This window comes from Mustela putorius, unplaced genomic scaffold (assembly GCF_011764305.1).
Source record: "Mustela putorius furo isolate JIRA1106 unplaced genomic scaffold, ASM1176430v1.1 tig00000577_pilon_pilon_pilon, whole genome shotgun sequence".
Taxonomy (NCBI): Eukaryota; Metazoa; Chordata; class Mammalia; order Carnivora; family Mustelidae; genus Mustela; species Mustela putorius.
Window position 1 is genome coordinate 6,722,119 of NW_025421421.1, and position 12,337 is coordinate 6,734,455.

The 12,337-nt window shown below is 47.8% G+C and overlaps 1 protein-coding gene across 2 annotated transcripts in view; it reads left to right on the forward strand.

Moving 5' to 3' along the window:
* Positions 1-12,337, forward strand: part of PAPSS2 (3'-phosphoadenosine 5'-phosphosulfate synthase 2) — a 117,150-nt gene that overhangs the window by 47,940 nt on the left and 56,873 nt on the right. The window contains exon 2 of one of the 2 annotated variants that reach the window (XM_013062244.2): positions 106-282. In XM_013062244.2, the coding sequence (XP_012917698.1) occupies positions 148-282 (135 nt within the window). In that variant the 5' untranslated portion in view covers positions 106-147. Of the gene's footprint in view, positions 1-105; positions 283-1,440; positions 1,775-12,337 lie in introns of those variants that run through there. The other variant, XM_045081450.1, reaches the window with a different exon arrangement.

A 12,337-nucleotide genomic window follows, 5' to 3' on the forward strand; every position in this document is an offset into this window, starting at 1 on the left:
TCTGAAACACTACTATTTTAGAGATCCTGTGAAAAAACACAGCAATCACACCAATTGCTCTTTCCCCATCCACACTTCATTCACCTTTTTGCTTACATCTGGCAGGGTTCGAAATATGGTTGGAATGGATACAAGAGGATTTTTCTGATGAAACAAGAATGGATGTTACTGCTCAAACCACATGAATTCAAAGGGTTTGTGTTCAGAACAGAAACTCAAATCCAGTATCTGCCCTCTGGTTGCTCACAGTTGAAGGGAGTGGTGGCCGCTTACTCCAAATGGGTAAGAAAATACATATACTGACATTTTAAGTCTGTACAAACATGTAAGACTGCCTTTTAAGGGATTTTTTGTTTTGTTTGGGTTCCTGGTTTTCGACTGCTGACCATTTTCTTTCCCACTTTGCCATGGAGAAGGCATGAAGGGGTCTGTCTGGCAAGCTGTCCATGGTCCAGAAGTCCAGTTAGGTCTGAAACCAAAGTTCTACCCTTGACCTCCTCAGAAGAAATAACTTCTCCAGCCCCTTCCCAGAAGGGCCACGGCTGCAGGAGCTGTGTGGCCCCTGGGCATCTTAATGGCTCCTTTTCAGAAAGTGTGGTCTTACTGATCTGTTTGTGGCATTACTCAAGGAGTTAAGATACAAAGAGGGGTGAGACCCAGCAACTGCCCTCCAAGTGCTTGTCACTAATTACAGCTTCCCTCCCCTTGTACCTCTGCTTCCTCCAGACTTCTGGGTTAAGAGAGTGGCCTCATGCCTTCTTCGGATAAAACCTTGGTTTCCTAGGATTTAGGCCATCAGTGATTTGGGCCTCCTTTTTGCTCTTTCCTCGAAGAGCCCATCTTAGTTGCTGAACCCACAGAAGGACTATAGAAATACTTAGGGGCAGGAGGTGGATTGAGAAAACTCGCTGGGCTACCCATGGCCATTTTCTGGGGCTGCCCTTGCTTAATTGACTTTGTGAGTTGCAGCTGAGCCTGAGCGGGCCCACCTGTGACAGGCAGACATTATCCTGAGCTCCAGGGCGCAAATGCACGCAAACCCCTTAGGGCCATGCCTGCTCGGGAGCGCAGGTAAGCCCCGGGCCCCTTATTTTATCATCGCATGTGATGACGCTGGTATAGAAAGCCTGGGTTTGAGGCCCCTCACTTGGAATATAACTTGGGGGAAAGTCTGAAAGCCTCAGTTGCTTCTTAGTAAGATGGGGAGAAAGTAGGCCGAGATGGCTTCGCGGGGACCCGGGGGCGCAGGAGGAGCGCACGGCCGGGTGCAGACGCAGGATCAGTAACCGGAACCCTCGCCGCGGTTGCCCCCCGAAGACCCTGCCCACAGGCACGTCCCGGAGGCTGGAATCCTTCCTGGAAGAGACGCGGGGTGGGGCGGGAGGCGGGGGCGCGCTGGCACCGGCTGGGCGCGGGCGAGGGGAGGGCGAACTCGACCCCGGCCTGGCCGGGGCGCGGCCGCTCGGGCGAGTAGGGGGCCGGGCCGGGACCCGCCCAGGCGGCGGCCGGGTCCCCTGGGCTGGGCGCTGCTGGCGGAGCCGACGGGGCGGAGAGGAGCGCGGCGGGGGGAGGAGTACGAGGAGGGGGCCGGTCAAGGGAAGTGCGACGTGTCTGCGGGAGCCTTTTTATACCTCCTTCCCGGGAGTCGGGCCCCAGCAGCCGCCGCCGCGCTGAGAGTTCCCGCACCTCCGCTCCCGGGAGTCGAGCTCCGAGCGTCCGTCCGCCGCGCAGCGTCCAGTCCGCCAGCATGTCGGGGATTAAGAAACAGAAGACGGTAGGCTGCGGGCCGCCTGCCCCCACCCCGCCGCCGCTCCCGGGCACCGGGTCCCCTTCTCCGGGAGCGGGCGAGCAGCCGGGCGCGGAGGCTCCGGCGCTGGGAGAGAGGAGGAGGAGGAGGGAGAGCTGGGAGGGGGGACGCGGGGCAGCCCTCGCGGGGCAGTCCGTCTCCGCCCGCGCCCCGGGGAACCTGCGCGGCCCGGGGTTGCCACGTCCGGGAGGGGGGCTCCGGAGCGCACGGCGGTCCTGACCGTGCCAGAGGGACAGGGACGGGAGATTTCCTCTCTTCCCCAAGAGCTTCCCCGGACCTGCCTTTTCTTCCGTGTCATCTCCGCGCCGCTCGTGGGTGGCCCAGAGCCCCGGCCGGTTCCGCCGGGTCTGTGCGCTGGGCGCACGTCGGCGGCACTCCCTGGGGTTTTGTGCCTGCCACCTCCTCGGAGGGGACGTTAATGACAGACCTCGTGGAGGAACCGGCAGCCGCCTCCCCTGGTGGCCCTTAGCCCTTCAGCTTGACTCAGCGCCGGGCTGGCAGCGGGCGGCACCTCGGGGTCCGCCCCGGGGCTCCTCGGCTCGGTGGGTTCAGATGAGTGGACTGTATTGAGGAGGTTCAGCCTAATCCAGAAGTGATCCGGGCCATCCCCTTTTGGGAAATAGATTGTCAAAGAAAAGTTCCTTTCTTGGCAATAGGGGCTCCTATTTTTCTTTTTTCTTTTTTTTTTTTTAAAGTAGGCTCCACGCCCAACGTGGAGCCTGTGAGGGGCTCAAGCCACGACCCTGAGATCAACACCTGAGCTGAGATCAAGAGTCGGTTGCTCCACCGACTGAGCCACCCAGGTGCCCCCAGTAGAGGCTCCTATTAATTTTGCTTCCTAAAAATGGTAGCAGTGATCACTGACAATGTGGGAAGACCCCTGCAGACAGGGGTTTGGTCCACACCAGAGGTGGGCTGCGAGCCTCGCTTAGGCCTCAGTGCGCAGGCCGACTGCGAATGGTTGATCTTTATCACACCACAAGCCTCAGGTGGTTTATGCTGGTTCCCAAGAGGGTTCACTGCCTCATAGAATTAGACTTGAACTTGGCACAGAGTAGGTGCTCAGTACGTGTTTATTACTGTTATTATGCTTATCACTGAACTATCTTTGAGGTGTATTCCTGGCCGGCTGGGAGGAGAGATGGCCAAGGAGGACTTGGGGGGGAGGGTCCTGAAGGGGGCTGGGTCATGACCAGGGCTGGGCAGGGGTGGCAGCAAGGAAAAGGCAGTGGGTGCTCCGTTTTAGGGGATCACATAAGACAGGCAAGAAGGTCCAGAATGAAGGCGGCATCAACTAAAGAAGCGAGAGTGATCGCGTCCAGCTGCCTTTTATAGGAGCGATCTTCAAGTGCGGAGACTCTCAATATTGTACTATCTTTAAAAATATTAAGTGAAAAGCATCTGTTTTATTCCCATCTAATATGGTATCTTCTACTTGACAAGCTGTGGTGGCACTTGGCGGCTTTGCCTATCAGTGGGGTTTTAGTACTTCTTGCCTGCTTCAAGAATCCCTTGCCGGTTCTGATAGGGAGCTTTGTCAGGCATTAGTAAGGAAGGGGTAGGTGGTCTTTTCCTTCACACCCCAGTCAGCAGACCCTCCTGCGGTGAGGAGGATCTGAGAGCAGGGCCTACAGACTGATGCCGGGCCCTGTGCAGTCAGAGAGTGAGAAATTTGAGGGCCCAGAGGGTTTGCTTTTCCTATCTGCTCATTTTAAGCCTTCTATTTTTTGTTTGGGTGTGTGTGTGTTCTGTGTAGGATTAAATTAACACCTGAAAAAGCTAGCAGCACTTCTGAACTTTTATTTGGCCAACAGGATTATAATCCACATACTAACACGAGTTCCAGAAGGGCCCAGTAGAGGCGGCTAGGTAAAGGAAGCCAGCTTTAAATGCATCTGAAATCTCTCAAGCTTTTATTTATTTTTTTCAAAGATTTAATTTATTTATTTATTTGACAGAGATCACAAGTAGGCAGAGAGGCAGACAGAGAGAGAAGGAAGCAGGCTCCCCACTGAGCAGAAAGGCAGGGATCATGACCTGAACCAAAGGCCAAGGCTTTAACTCACTGAGGCACCCAGGCGCCCCCTCTCAAGCTTTTAAATGTTAACTCTGAATGTATCTGAAACCTTGCGGCCCCAGACAAAATATGTCCACACGCTTGGCCTTCGAAATAATCATTAGTTGAGAAATAGGTCGTGCTGATCTAGAAAGCTATCCTAAAAGTGAGGCGGGGCTGCCTTTTTCAGAGACTCACAGGAATCCCTGCATTATTTTCTGCGTTGTCCACAGAGGGTGGTCGATGTACACTACGGTCACTGCGATAATTGCAAATATTTGTTGCACTCCTACTGTGTGGGATGAATACAGTACATCTTTCCGAGGATTTTTTTTTGGGGGGGGGCACACTCTGAATGAGCAATTATAGGATGACTTTCTTTATTTTTTTTTTAAGCTTTTTTTTTTTTTTAAGATTTTATTTATTTATCAGAGAGAGAGGGCGAGAGAGCAAGCACAGGCAGACAGAATGGCAGGCAGAGGCAGAGGGAGAAGCAGGTTCCCCGCCCAGCAAGGAACCCAATGTGGGACTCGATCCCAGGACGCTGGGATCATGACCTGAGCTGAAGGCAGCTGCTTAACCAACTGAGCCACCCAGGCGTCCCTAGGATGACTTTCTTAAGAGCTTGAGAAGAAAATGAAATTATTTATTTATTTATTTATTTTATAAGGAAAGGTAGCACATTCCTTCTGGGCTAGACATCCTTACCAGGAAAAGCACAGACAACACTGTGTCCCATCCGTCTCTCCCTCCCGTGCCTTACTTACCTCCAGCTCTGGCCACCAAACGTCCCGCCCGCATGCACCCAGACCCAGGAAAAGGAAGGAGGCAGTCAGTCTGCCTCCACAGGACTGGAAAGAAAGGCAAAGGCCTGATTCTTTCTTCTTGCATCATTTCCTGGATTAGCATTTTTTTCAAGGCAGTGTTGTTGTGTTCAGACAATGTTATTATGTCCCAGAGATAAAAAAGACAAATGAGATAGTAAAATACTTTCCAAAGGGCGCCTGGGTGGCTCAGTGGGTTAAGTCGCTGCCTTCGGCTCTGGTCATGATCTCGGGATCCTGGGATCAAGTCCCGCATCTGGCTCTCTGCTCAGCAGGGAGCCTGCTTCCCTCTCTCTCTGCCTGCCTCTCCATCTACTTGTGATTTCTCTCTGTCAAATAAATAAATAAATAAAATCTTTAAAAAATATACTTTCCAAAACATCAAGCAAACCAGTGGTTGGGAAGGAGTGAAGGGGTATTGGTACCTTAAAATGATCCATAAATATAAGCGATTATTTACCTTTTATTATTATTATTTTTTTAAGATTTTATTTATTCATTTGAAAGAAATCACAAGTAGATGGAGAGGCAGGCAGAGAGAGAGGAAGGGAAGCAGGCTCCCTGCTGAGCAGAGAGCCCAATGCGGAACTCGATCCCAGGACCCTGAGATCATGACCTGAGCTGAAGGCAGCGGCTTAACCCACTGAGCCACCCAGGCGTCCCGACCTTTTATTATTTTATGGAGTCTGTACAATACCACATTAGTTTTCCAATAGGAGTTGCTTCGAAAACTATTTGACGATGCTCTATAGGGGGAGATAGGAATTTTCAACGAGTATCCATTGGAAGGAAGGAGAAACCAGCACTACTTAGAAGCCAAACCATCTTTCATTTCATCCACGTGGAGGCCTGTGCCCTGCCAAACTGAGCCTTGTCTCTAGGGGAGGAGCATGCCTAGAGCCGGTCAGGGTTTCAGTCCAGATCTGTCCACCTTCCATGCTCATGCTCCTGCTGTATCTGTTCCAGGATGTAATCTCTGGTGCATAGTATCCATCTGTAAAATGGAGGTAATGATGCCTTAGCCCCTACAAGGTTGTGAGGAGTAAAGAACTAAAAAGTATCTCGCACAGTTCCAGGCCCCGAGGAAGTCCCCTGTATATGGTAGCTGTAGTCACTCCACTATAATGTCCTGGTTCGTCAAACAAAAAGCAGAAAATACAGGTCCTAGTGTTCCGAAAGCTGGGTAAATTAGAACTACCAGAATATTTAATAAGAGCGAACAGCTGCAGAAGTACAGAAGTCATGATCTGAGCCGTCGTCCATGAAAAGCTGGAGAAGAGCAGGGCCGGTCATGAGTGCGCACACACCAGAGTCACCCAAAGATCGGCAAGATCTTGCCAACAGCGTTGGCCTAGAAAGAAAGGCCTTCTGTGTAGGTGTCACTATAGGACTAACCTCTCTCCACCCTTCCTGTGCCTTCAACTGTTTCCACATCTGCCTTAAAATTAGTGTTTGTCCAATTCATGCTGTTACCCCAGACTCCTCTGTGTGGACCTTTGCCATTAAAGATAAATGCAGCTCTGTCGGAGATCGGTATCCGTGTCTTTCATCATGTTTCTGTCCAGGCACAGAGACTGCGGTTTGCTTAGAGGATCATTAGGCCTAACTCGAACGTGGGTTTGGGGACCTGAAGAGGAATCAACAGTGTCAATGTCAGTCCTCTAGGAGGTGACTGTTTATTTCAAAGTCCTTGAATAAATAGTCCCGGGCACTCCTTAGTCTTTGTGTTTGGAAGTCTTAGGAAAACACAGAGACCAAACATAAATGAACATGAATATAATGTCATTTCAACGAAGCTTTCACCCCCTGGGTGACTTGTTCACAGCACAGCTGCGATGACACAGCTGACCTGACCTGATACAGCACCTGGTACATACTAGGTGCTCAGTAAGTTGTTGTTGCACACATGGCCACAGAACTCATTAAAGGGTGAATGTGCTTGTAGGATCTCAATTTTTCTGAGAGTTCCCCTTCTCTCTCCTCTGTCTGCTCCTGTGTGCTTGCTTATTTTTGCCTGGGCATTTGTCATTACCAATGAAAAAGGACTTGCAGGGGTTCTTTGAGGCGTAGGATGAATGGCCTTTTTTTCGGGGTAGAATTTGTTTTGTTTCTGCCTGGTCTCTGGCAGCATCACAGGTCTGGGACCACGTTGACCTAAATTTACCACTTCAGGTGTTTCAGACCACCCAGGTGAGATGAATTTGAGTTGCAGTTTTGCACACAAGGGCCAGCTTCTGCAAACAAGTTCTCACACCCACCCCGCCTCCCCGCAGGAATACTTTCAATGCCAAGGCAAACTGTCTTTGCAGCCTGTCCGTGTGGGAGGTGGGTTTCTTCGTCCATGTAGGGGAGGACTCTCACGAGCCTCTGCTTAACTTGACAAGGCTTTTTTATTCTTCCCACTTGGGTGCGTTCCGGGCTTCAATTTCTCCTTCAGCTCCCCGTGAGGCTGTCCAAATCGTTCACACCTGCTCCTGCCAGGAGAGACGTGCCTCCCTGCTTGCCTGCCTCTTACGTCCCTACTTCCTTGTGGATTTTAACCTGGTAGTTTCTTTTTCTCTTGTCAGCTTCTGATGTTTCTAATTAGATTATGTTATAACTTGCATTTCTTATTTGTTTGCATGGAAGGAAATGTGTGTAACCTAGACCATCAGTGCTGGAGACAAACATCTCTGCCTCTTCTTGATTCCTGTGTGTCACTAACGTTTCCTATGCCACCTTTATCTTCCCTACTTGTATCATTCTTATAAAGGGAGCACTTTAAAAAGAAGTGCTTTAAAAACCAAAATCAGATTGCTAGTCAGAAGTATTTAATTTAATCCTTTTTCCTTACAAAATACTAAATACTAATGTCAGGGCTGGGGGGGGCTCTTACCTTATCTGGGTAGGCATCCTTTGAGATGTGCACCATTCTACCTCCTCCTTAGGGTTGGTCTAGTTCAAGTGCATTCTGGTCTGAAAGGCCCCTTCTTCTTTTTCCATGTCCTTGGCTACCTTGAGGTCACAGCAGCCCCAGCACAGTTCTGGGGCTGAGATCCTGACACTCCCCGCCATTCCCAGGAGTGTGGGAACCAGGCTCCTGCCCTGGTGTGACCAGGCTGGCACTTTGAGGGGCTCTGAGGGCTGCTGGAATCTGTCTATGCCTCCTGTCCTCTGGGGTCCGTTTGGGATCACAGGCACATTCAGTGTCCCCTGCTTTCAGAGTCTCCCAAGCTACTTGGTCCCCTCTCTCCCCGAGCCCAGCGCAAGGCACAGGACACTGCACTCTTTCGCAGACTCACACTGGTGTGTCAGCGCCCTTCGCTTTCAATAAATATGAAATAAAATTTTCCAGCAAGGTCAGTTAACAATAACATTGGATATGTACAGATTTGGTCTTCTTGTTCCTCTTTTCTGCCTTTTCAGTCACCAGATAGTTTTTTTTCAACTTAGCATAAGTTGGTGCACAAGAGGGAACTATTTTTTTTTCTCTCTGTAAGGGAGCCACTGTCCCAAACTTGAACTTGAACTCTCCTCTGATAACACATGGTGACTTCCATCCATTGGCTGGGGTGACTTCCTGTAAAACCTTCTCAGCAGCTCTTTCTGCATTTCAGATTTTCTCTGGAAGTTGATTTTGCTGTAACTGGTATCGAGGAAACATAACTACCACATAAACACAGCAAACTCAATCCAGCAGCAAATATTAACTTTTGGCAATAAAACTGTATGGCCTGTGACCTGTTACAAAGCTTTTCTAAAAGTTGCGTGAATGTACTATGTCACCTGCTACATCGTTAGAGGTGATCATTTCTATGCCAGCTTAAGATTTGCTGTATATATCTACTTAGCAAATGCTTTCTGTGTTTTGTTATGAAAAATACTGATATTTATCCACCCAGTGTCTATAGCTAGTGTAGTGCTACTGCAGTTATTTCTTTTCTTTTTAATGTATGAGGGGTCTGTGCTTTGAAAATCATTTGCAGACTTTGGTTAGAGACCTACATCACCTACGTTAAAGTCTGAGATATTATCCCCAAAACCTCTTTCATTCACTCCCTCCCAAGTCATCGTTTATTTACGGATAATTCATGCCTTCCCAATTTCTAGCAAGATGAGCAACCCGAGATATTGGCGACAATTTTTATTTTATTATGTATTTCCTACTGTTAAAAACCTGAATTCTCTTTTCAGTGCCCGGCTCCTGGTCCCGTTGTCTACTACTTTGTTTTCCTTAAGGTCTCTAAAATCTTTTCCCTTTTTGTTCCTGTCATGTCCTCAGTCCTCACGTACCTCAGACTCCGTTCATTCAACAAGGCTTTACTGAATAACCCGCCTAGGATCTGGGCTTGCCGTCATTAGCTGTAGCTAGCTACTAAAGCCTTGTATTTTCTAATTATAGTTTTTTAGTCCATTCAAACTCTGTCATTAAGTCTTTTCTAAACATAGCATTGACTTTTTCTAATTGTAACACCCCACCCACAACCTTTATACTCTTTCCACCTTCTGCCCAGTCAGTAAGTACTACAGTACCCCTCGTCCAAATCCACACAATTCTCCCACTGACTTCTCATACAATTTAAAATATCCTTTTCTCTACTAAGCTAAAATTTTGAAGACTATATTTATTTATTTGTCTGGGAGAGAGAGAGCGAAAGAGAGAGCGCAAGCAGGGGGAGCAGCAGGCAGAGGGAGAGGCAGGCTCCCCACTGAGCAAGGATCCTGATGATGAGGGGCTCGATCCCAGGACCCCGAGATCACAACCTGAGCCGAAGGCAAACGCTTAACCACTGAGCCACCCCGGTGTTCCAGAATTTTAAATGATTTACTTTTAATTCAGATTGTTTCTCTTTATTTTTATTTTTTTGAGCCCAATGGCAGGGCTTGGACTCAGTGACCCTGAGATCAACCTGAACCTAGATCAAGAGTCAGATGCTTAACAAGGCTGTTCATACTTTAAAAATGTATTTTTAAATACAGGACCTTAACATTTTACTTCTGGAAGAAAAATTAAGAGCTCATCTTAATAAGCCCTGTGTAATTGTGACTGATACACAGCTTTTCCAAGCTTGCGCAGGGCCATCTTCCCTGCCAGCTGGCTGGTGAGCCAACCATGGAGCTGGAAATCTGGCCCCTGACTACACCCCCACCACTTCTGTCTGTAGCACATTCCTTTTGAAGGAGGCCCTACCCATTTCTTTCTACAGTTTTGCTTCTTCTTTTATTGACTTGGAAATATTTTCCATAGATTAAAAAACAAAACAAAACACCACTCCTGAGTTGATTATCAATGAGTCATGATTACACCCTGATTTAGCTCTAGCATTTTGTTTTGACCTTCTGGAGATACAGCCCAAAAACCAGTTTCCCCCAAATGTTAAGTTTACTATTTTGAAATATTTTTTGAGTGGGCAGCCCATATCCCTTTCAAAAATTCAACCTATTCCCTTAACCTCACTCACTCCCTTAAGCCTTCTCAGTTTAATTATTTTATTAAAAAAAAAAAAAAGCAAGCGATGCCAGTGATTATATGGTGTGTGATACAGATAAAACTGTATTTGGTAGAAGTCGGACCTTGTCAGTTACACACTCAGACCTTCGATTCTGTAGTTCTTGGAATTTCCATCTTAGCCTGAAAATCCATCCATCTCTGTTTATCCTAAATTCATGAAGTACCATAAAGTCTACTATAATGATTGTGTGGTCCTGCCACGTGAATCTACCTAGTCCACTGAGTCCCAGTAGAGAGGGGCCGTTCCAAAATTATATGAGTAATTACAGCTCTTGGACCATAGGATCAGTAGTAATACAGCAATGCACTGAGTCCTTACTAAAAAATAAAAGAAAAAACTTTATACTTTGCGTATAAATTTTTTATACTTTTTTATCCATTGTGTTTACATGAGTCATAGAAGAGAGCTCCTAAAACGTTGACATTAAGATTCCACCTGAGGGATTTGCATATTTATCAGGAGTTTTGATTTCTAGAGCATGTTTTCTTAGAAAATTCCTACGGTGTTGCGACTTGTTCCTCTCCAGCACTGAGCACGAATGTGACAGGCCCTGTTCTAGGGGGTTCCTGTGCTTTATTTTAGCTCACCTAGGGCTCTCATCATCTCAGGAAGCAAGCTTATGAACAAATAGTCAGGAGGGAGCTCATTTAACTGAAAGAAGTCTTTAGAGAGTTACTCACAGGAGAAGCTAAAATCTTCTTAGCTCCTCTGTGGTTAATAAGTTGTTTATATCATAGAGGGAAGGAGACTGAGGTAACTAGTATTACTGCTTCATTTGCAAAATATTTTGGCAGCTGCCTAGTGCTAATATCTCAAGATAATAGTCATGAAAGCTTTTCTTTCTTTCTTTTTCTTTTTTTTTTCTTTCTTCTTTGAGAGCGCGAGAGCACACAAGCAGGGTGGGGGGTGGGGCAGAGGGAGAGGGAGAGACAAAGTCTCAAGCCAACTCCACGCCCAGCACAGAGTTCGAGGCAGGGGCTCCATCTCCCCATCCTGAGATCACGACCTGAGCTGGGATCAACAGTCAGAAACGTCACTGACTTCAGCCACCCTGGTGCCCCAGTAATGAATTCTATTTAGAGATACTTCCCAGCATTTTTTTTTTTTTTAAAGGGTAAAGGAAACACGATAGCAAATGTGTGTTCCTTTACCTTTACACACATTTTCCCCCCTTCAGGTGACAGAAGGTGAGTAATTGGAAAATGAATTTTCTCTGTGTTCAGACCCAGCATGCATGGGTAACAGTTTTATTTGTCAGCCTCACCACTATGTTCCTATTCAGCCAACACAGAATGGTTTGTTTCCACTAAAGCTGCTAGTACTCGAGCCAAGTAGTAAGTGTGATTCGTAGACACAATAAAAGGTGACCAGGCCACCAGTGCATTTTTCATACAATAAAAATTTGACCCAAATGGAGGTCAAAGCTGACGGGTGTTGGCAGCCAGATGGAGATGGCTTTGATTTCAGTAGGGACCGACAAGGCGCATGTAGAGACTCTGAGAGTTAGAAGGCACCTTCTGTTTTGGGGGAACGGTCGCATTAGCGTGAAGAAGAGGGAGCAGCACTAGTGGGTGCGATTCTGGGCATGAGCGTGAACTCCTTTACTGGAGTCAGGGTTACGGTATTTCTTTATTTTTATTTTCTTTCTTTTTTTTTTTGAAGATTTTATTTATTTATTTATTTATTTGACAGACAGGCAGGCAGGCAGGCAGAGAGGCAGACAGAGAGAGGGAAGCAGGCTCCCCGCTGAGCAGAGAGCCCGATGCGGGGCCCGATTCCAGGGCCCTGGGATCATGACCCGAGCCAAAGGCAGAGGCTTAACCCACTGAGCCACTCAGGCGCCCCGGGTTACCGTATTTCAACGAAGAGAGTAGAGCGGTAACAGCAGAGAAATGGGATCACAAGAAGCCATGTCTTCACTGTGCCAGACATGCTGGATGCACGCTTCTGTCCAGAAGATGAGCTGTAGCAGCACAGTTAGCCACTTTAATGAGTGGGAAAATCTGGGTCATCATGAATACCTGGTTTCTTCCCCCCTTTTTTTTTCCCCCAGTGTTGAGTCTACCTATTTTTTTCAGAAGATTTTATTATTCATTTATTTGAGAGTGAGACACAAGTAGGGGGAGTGGCAGCAGGAGAGGGAGAAGCAGGCTTCCTG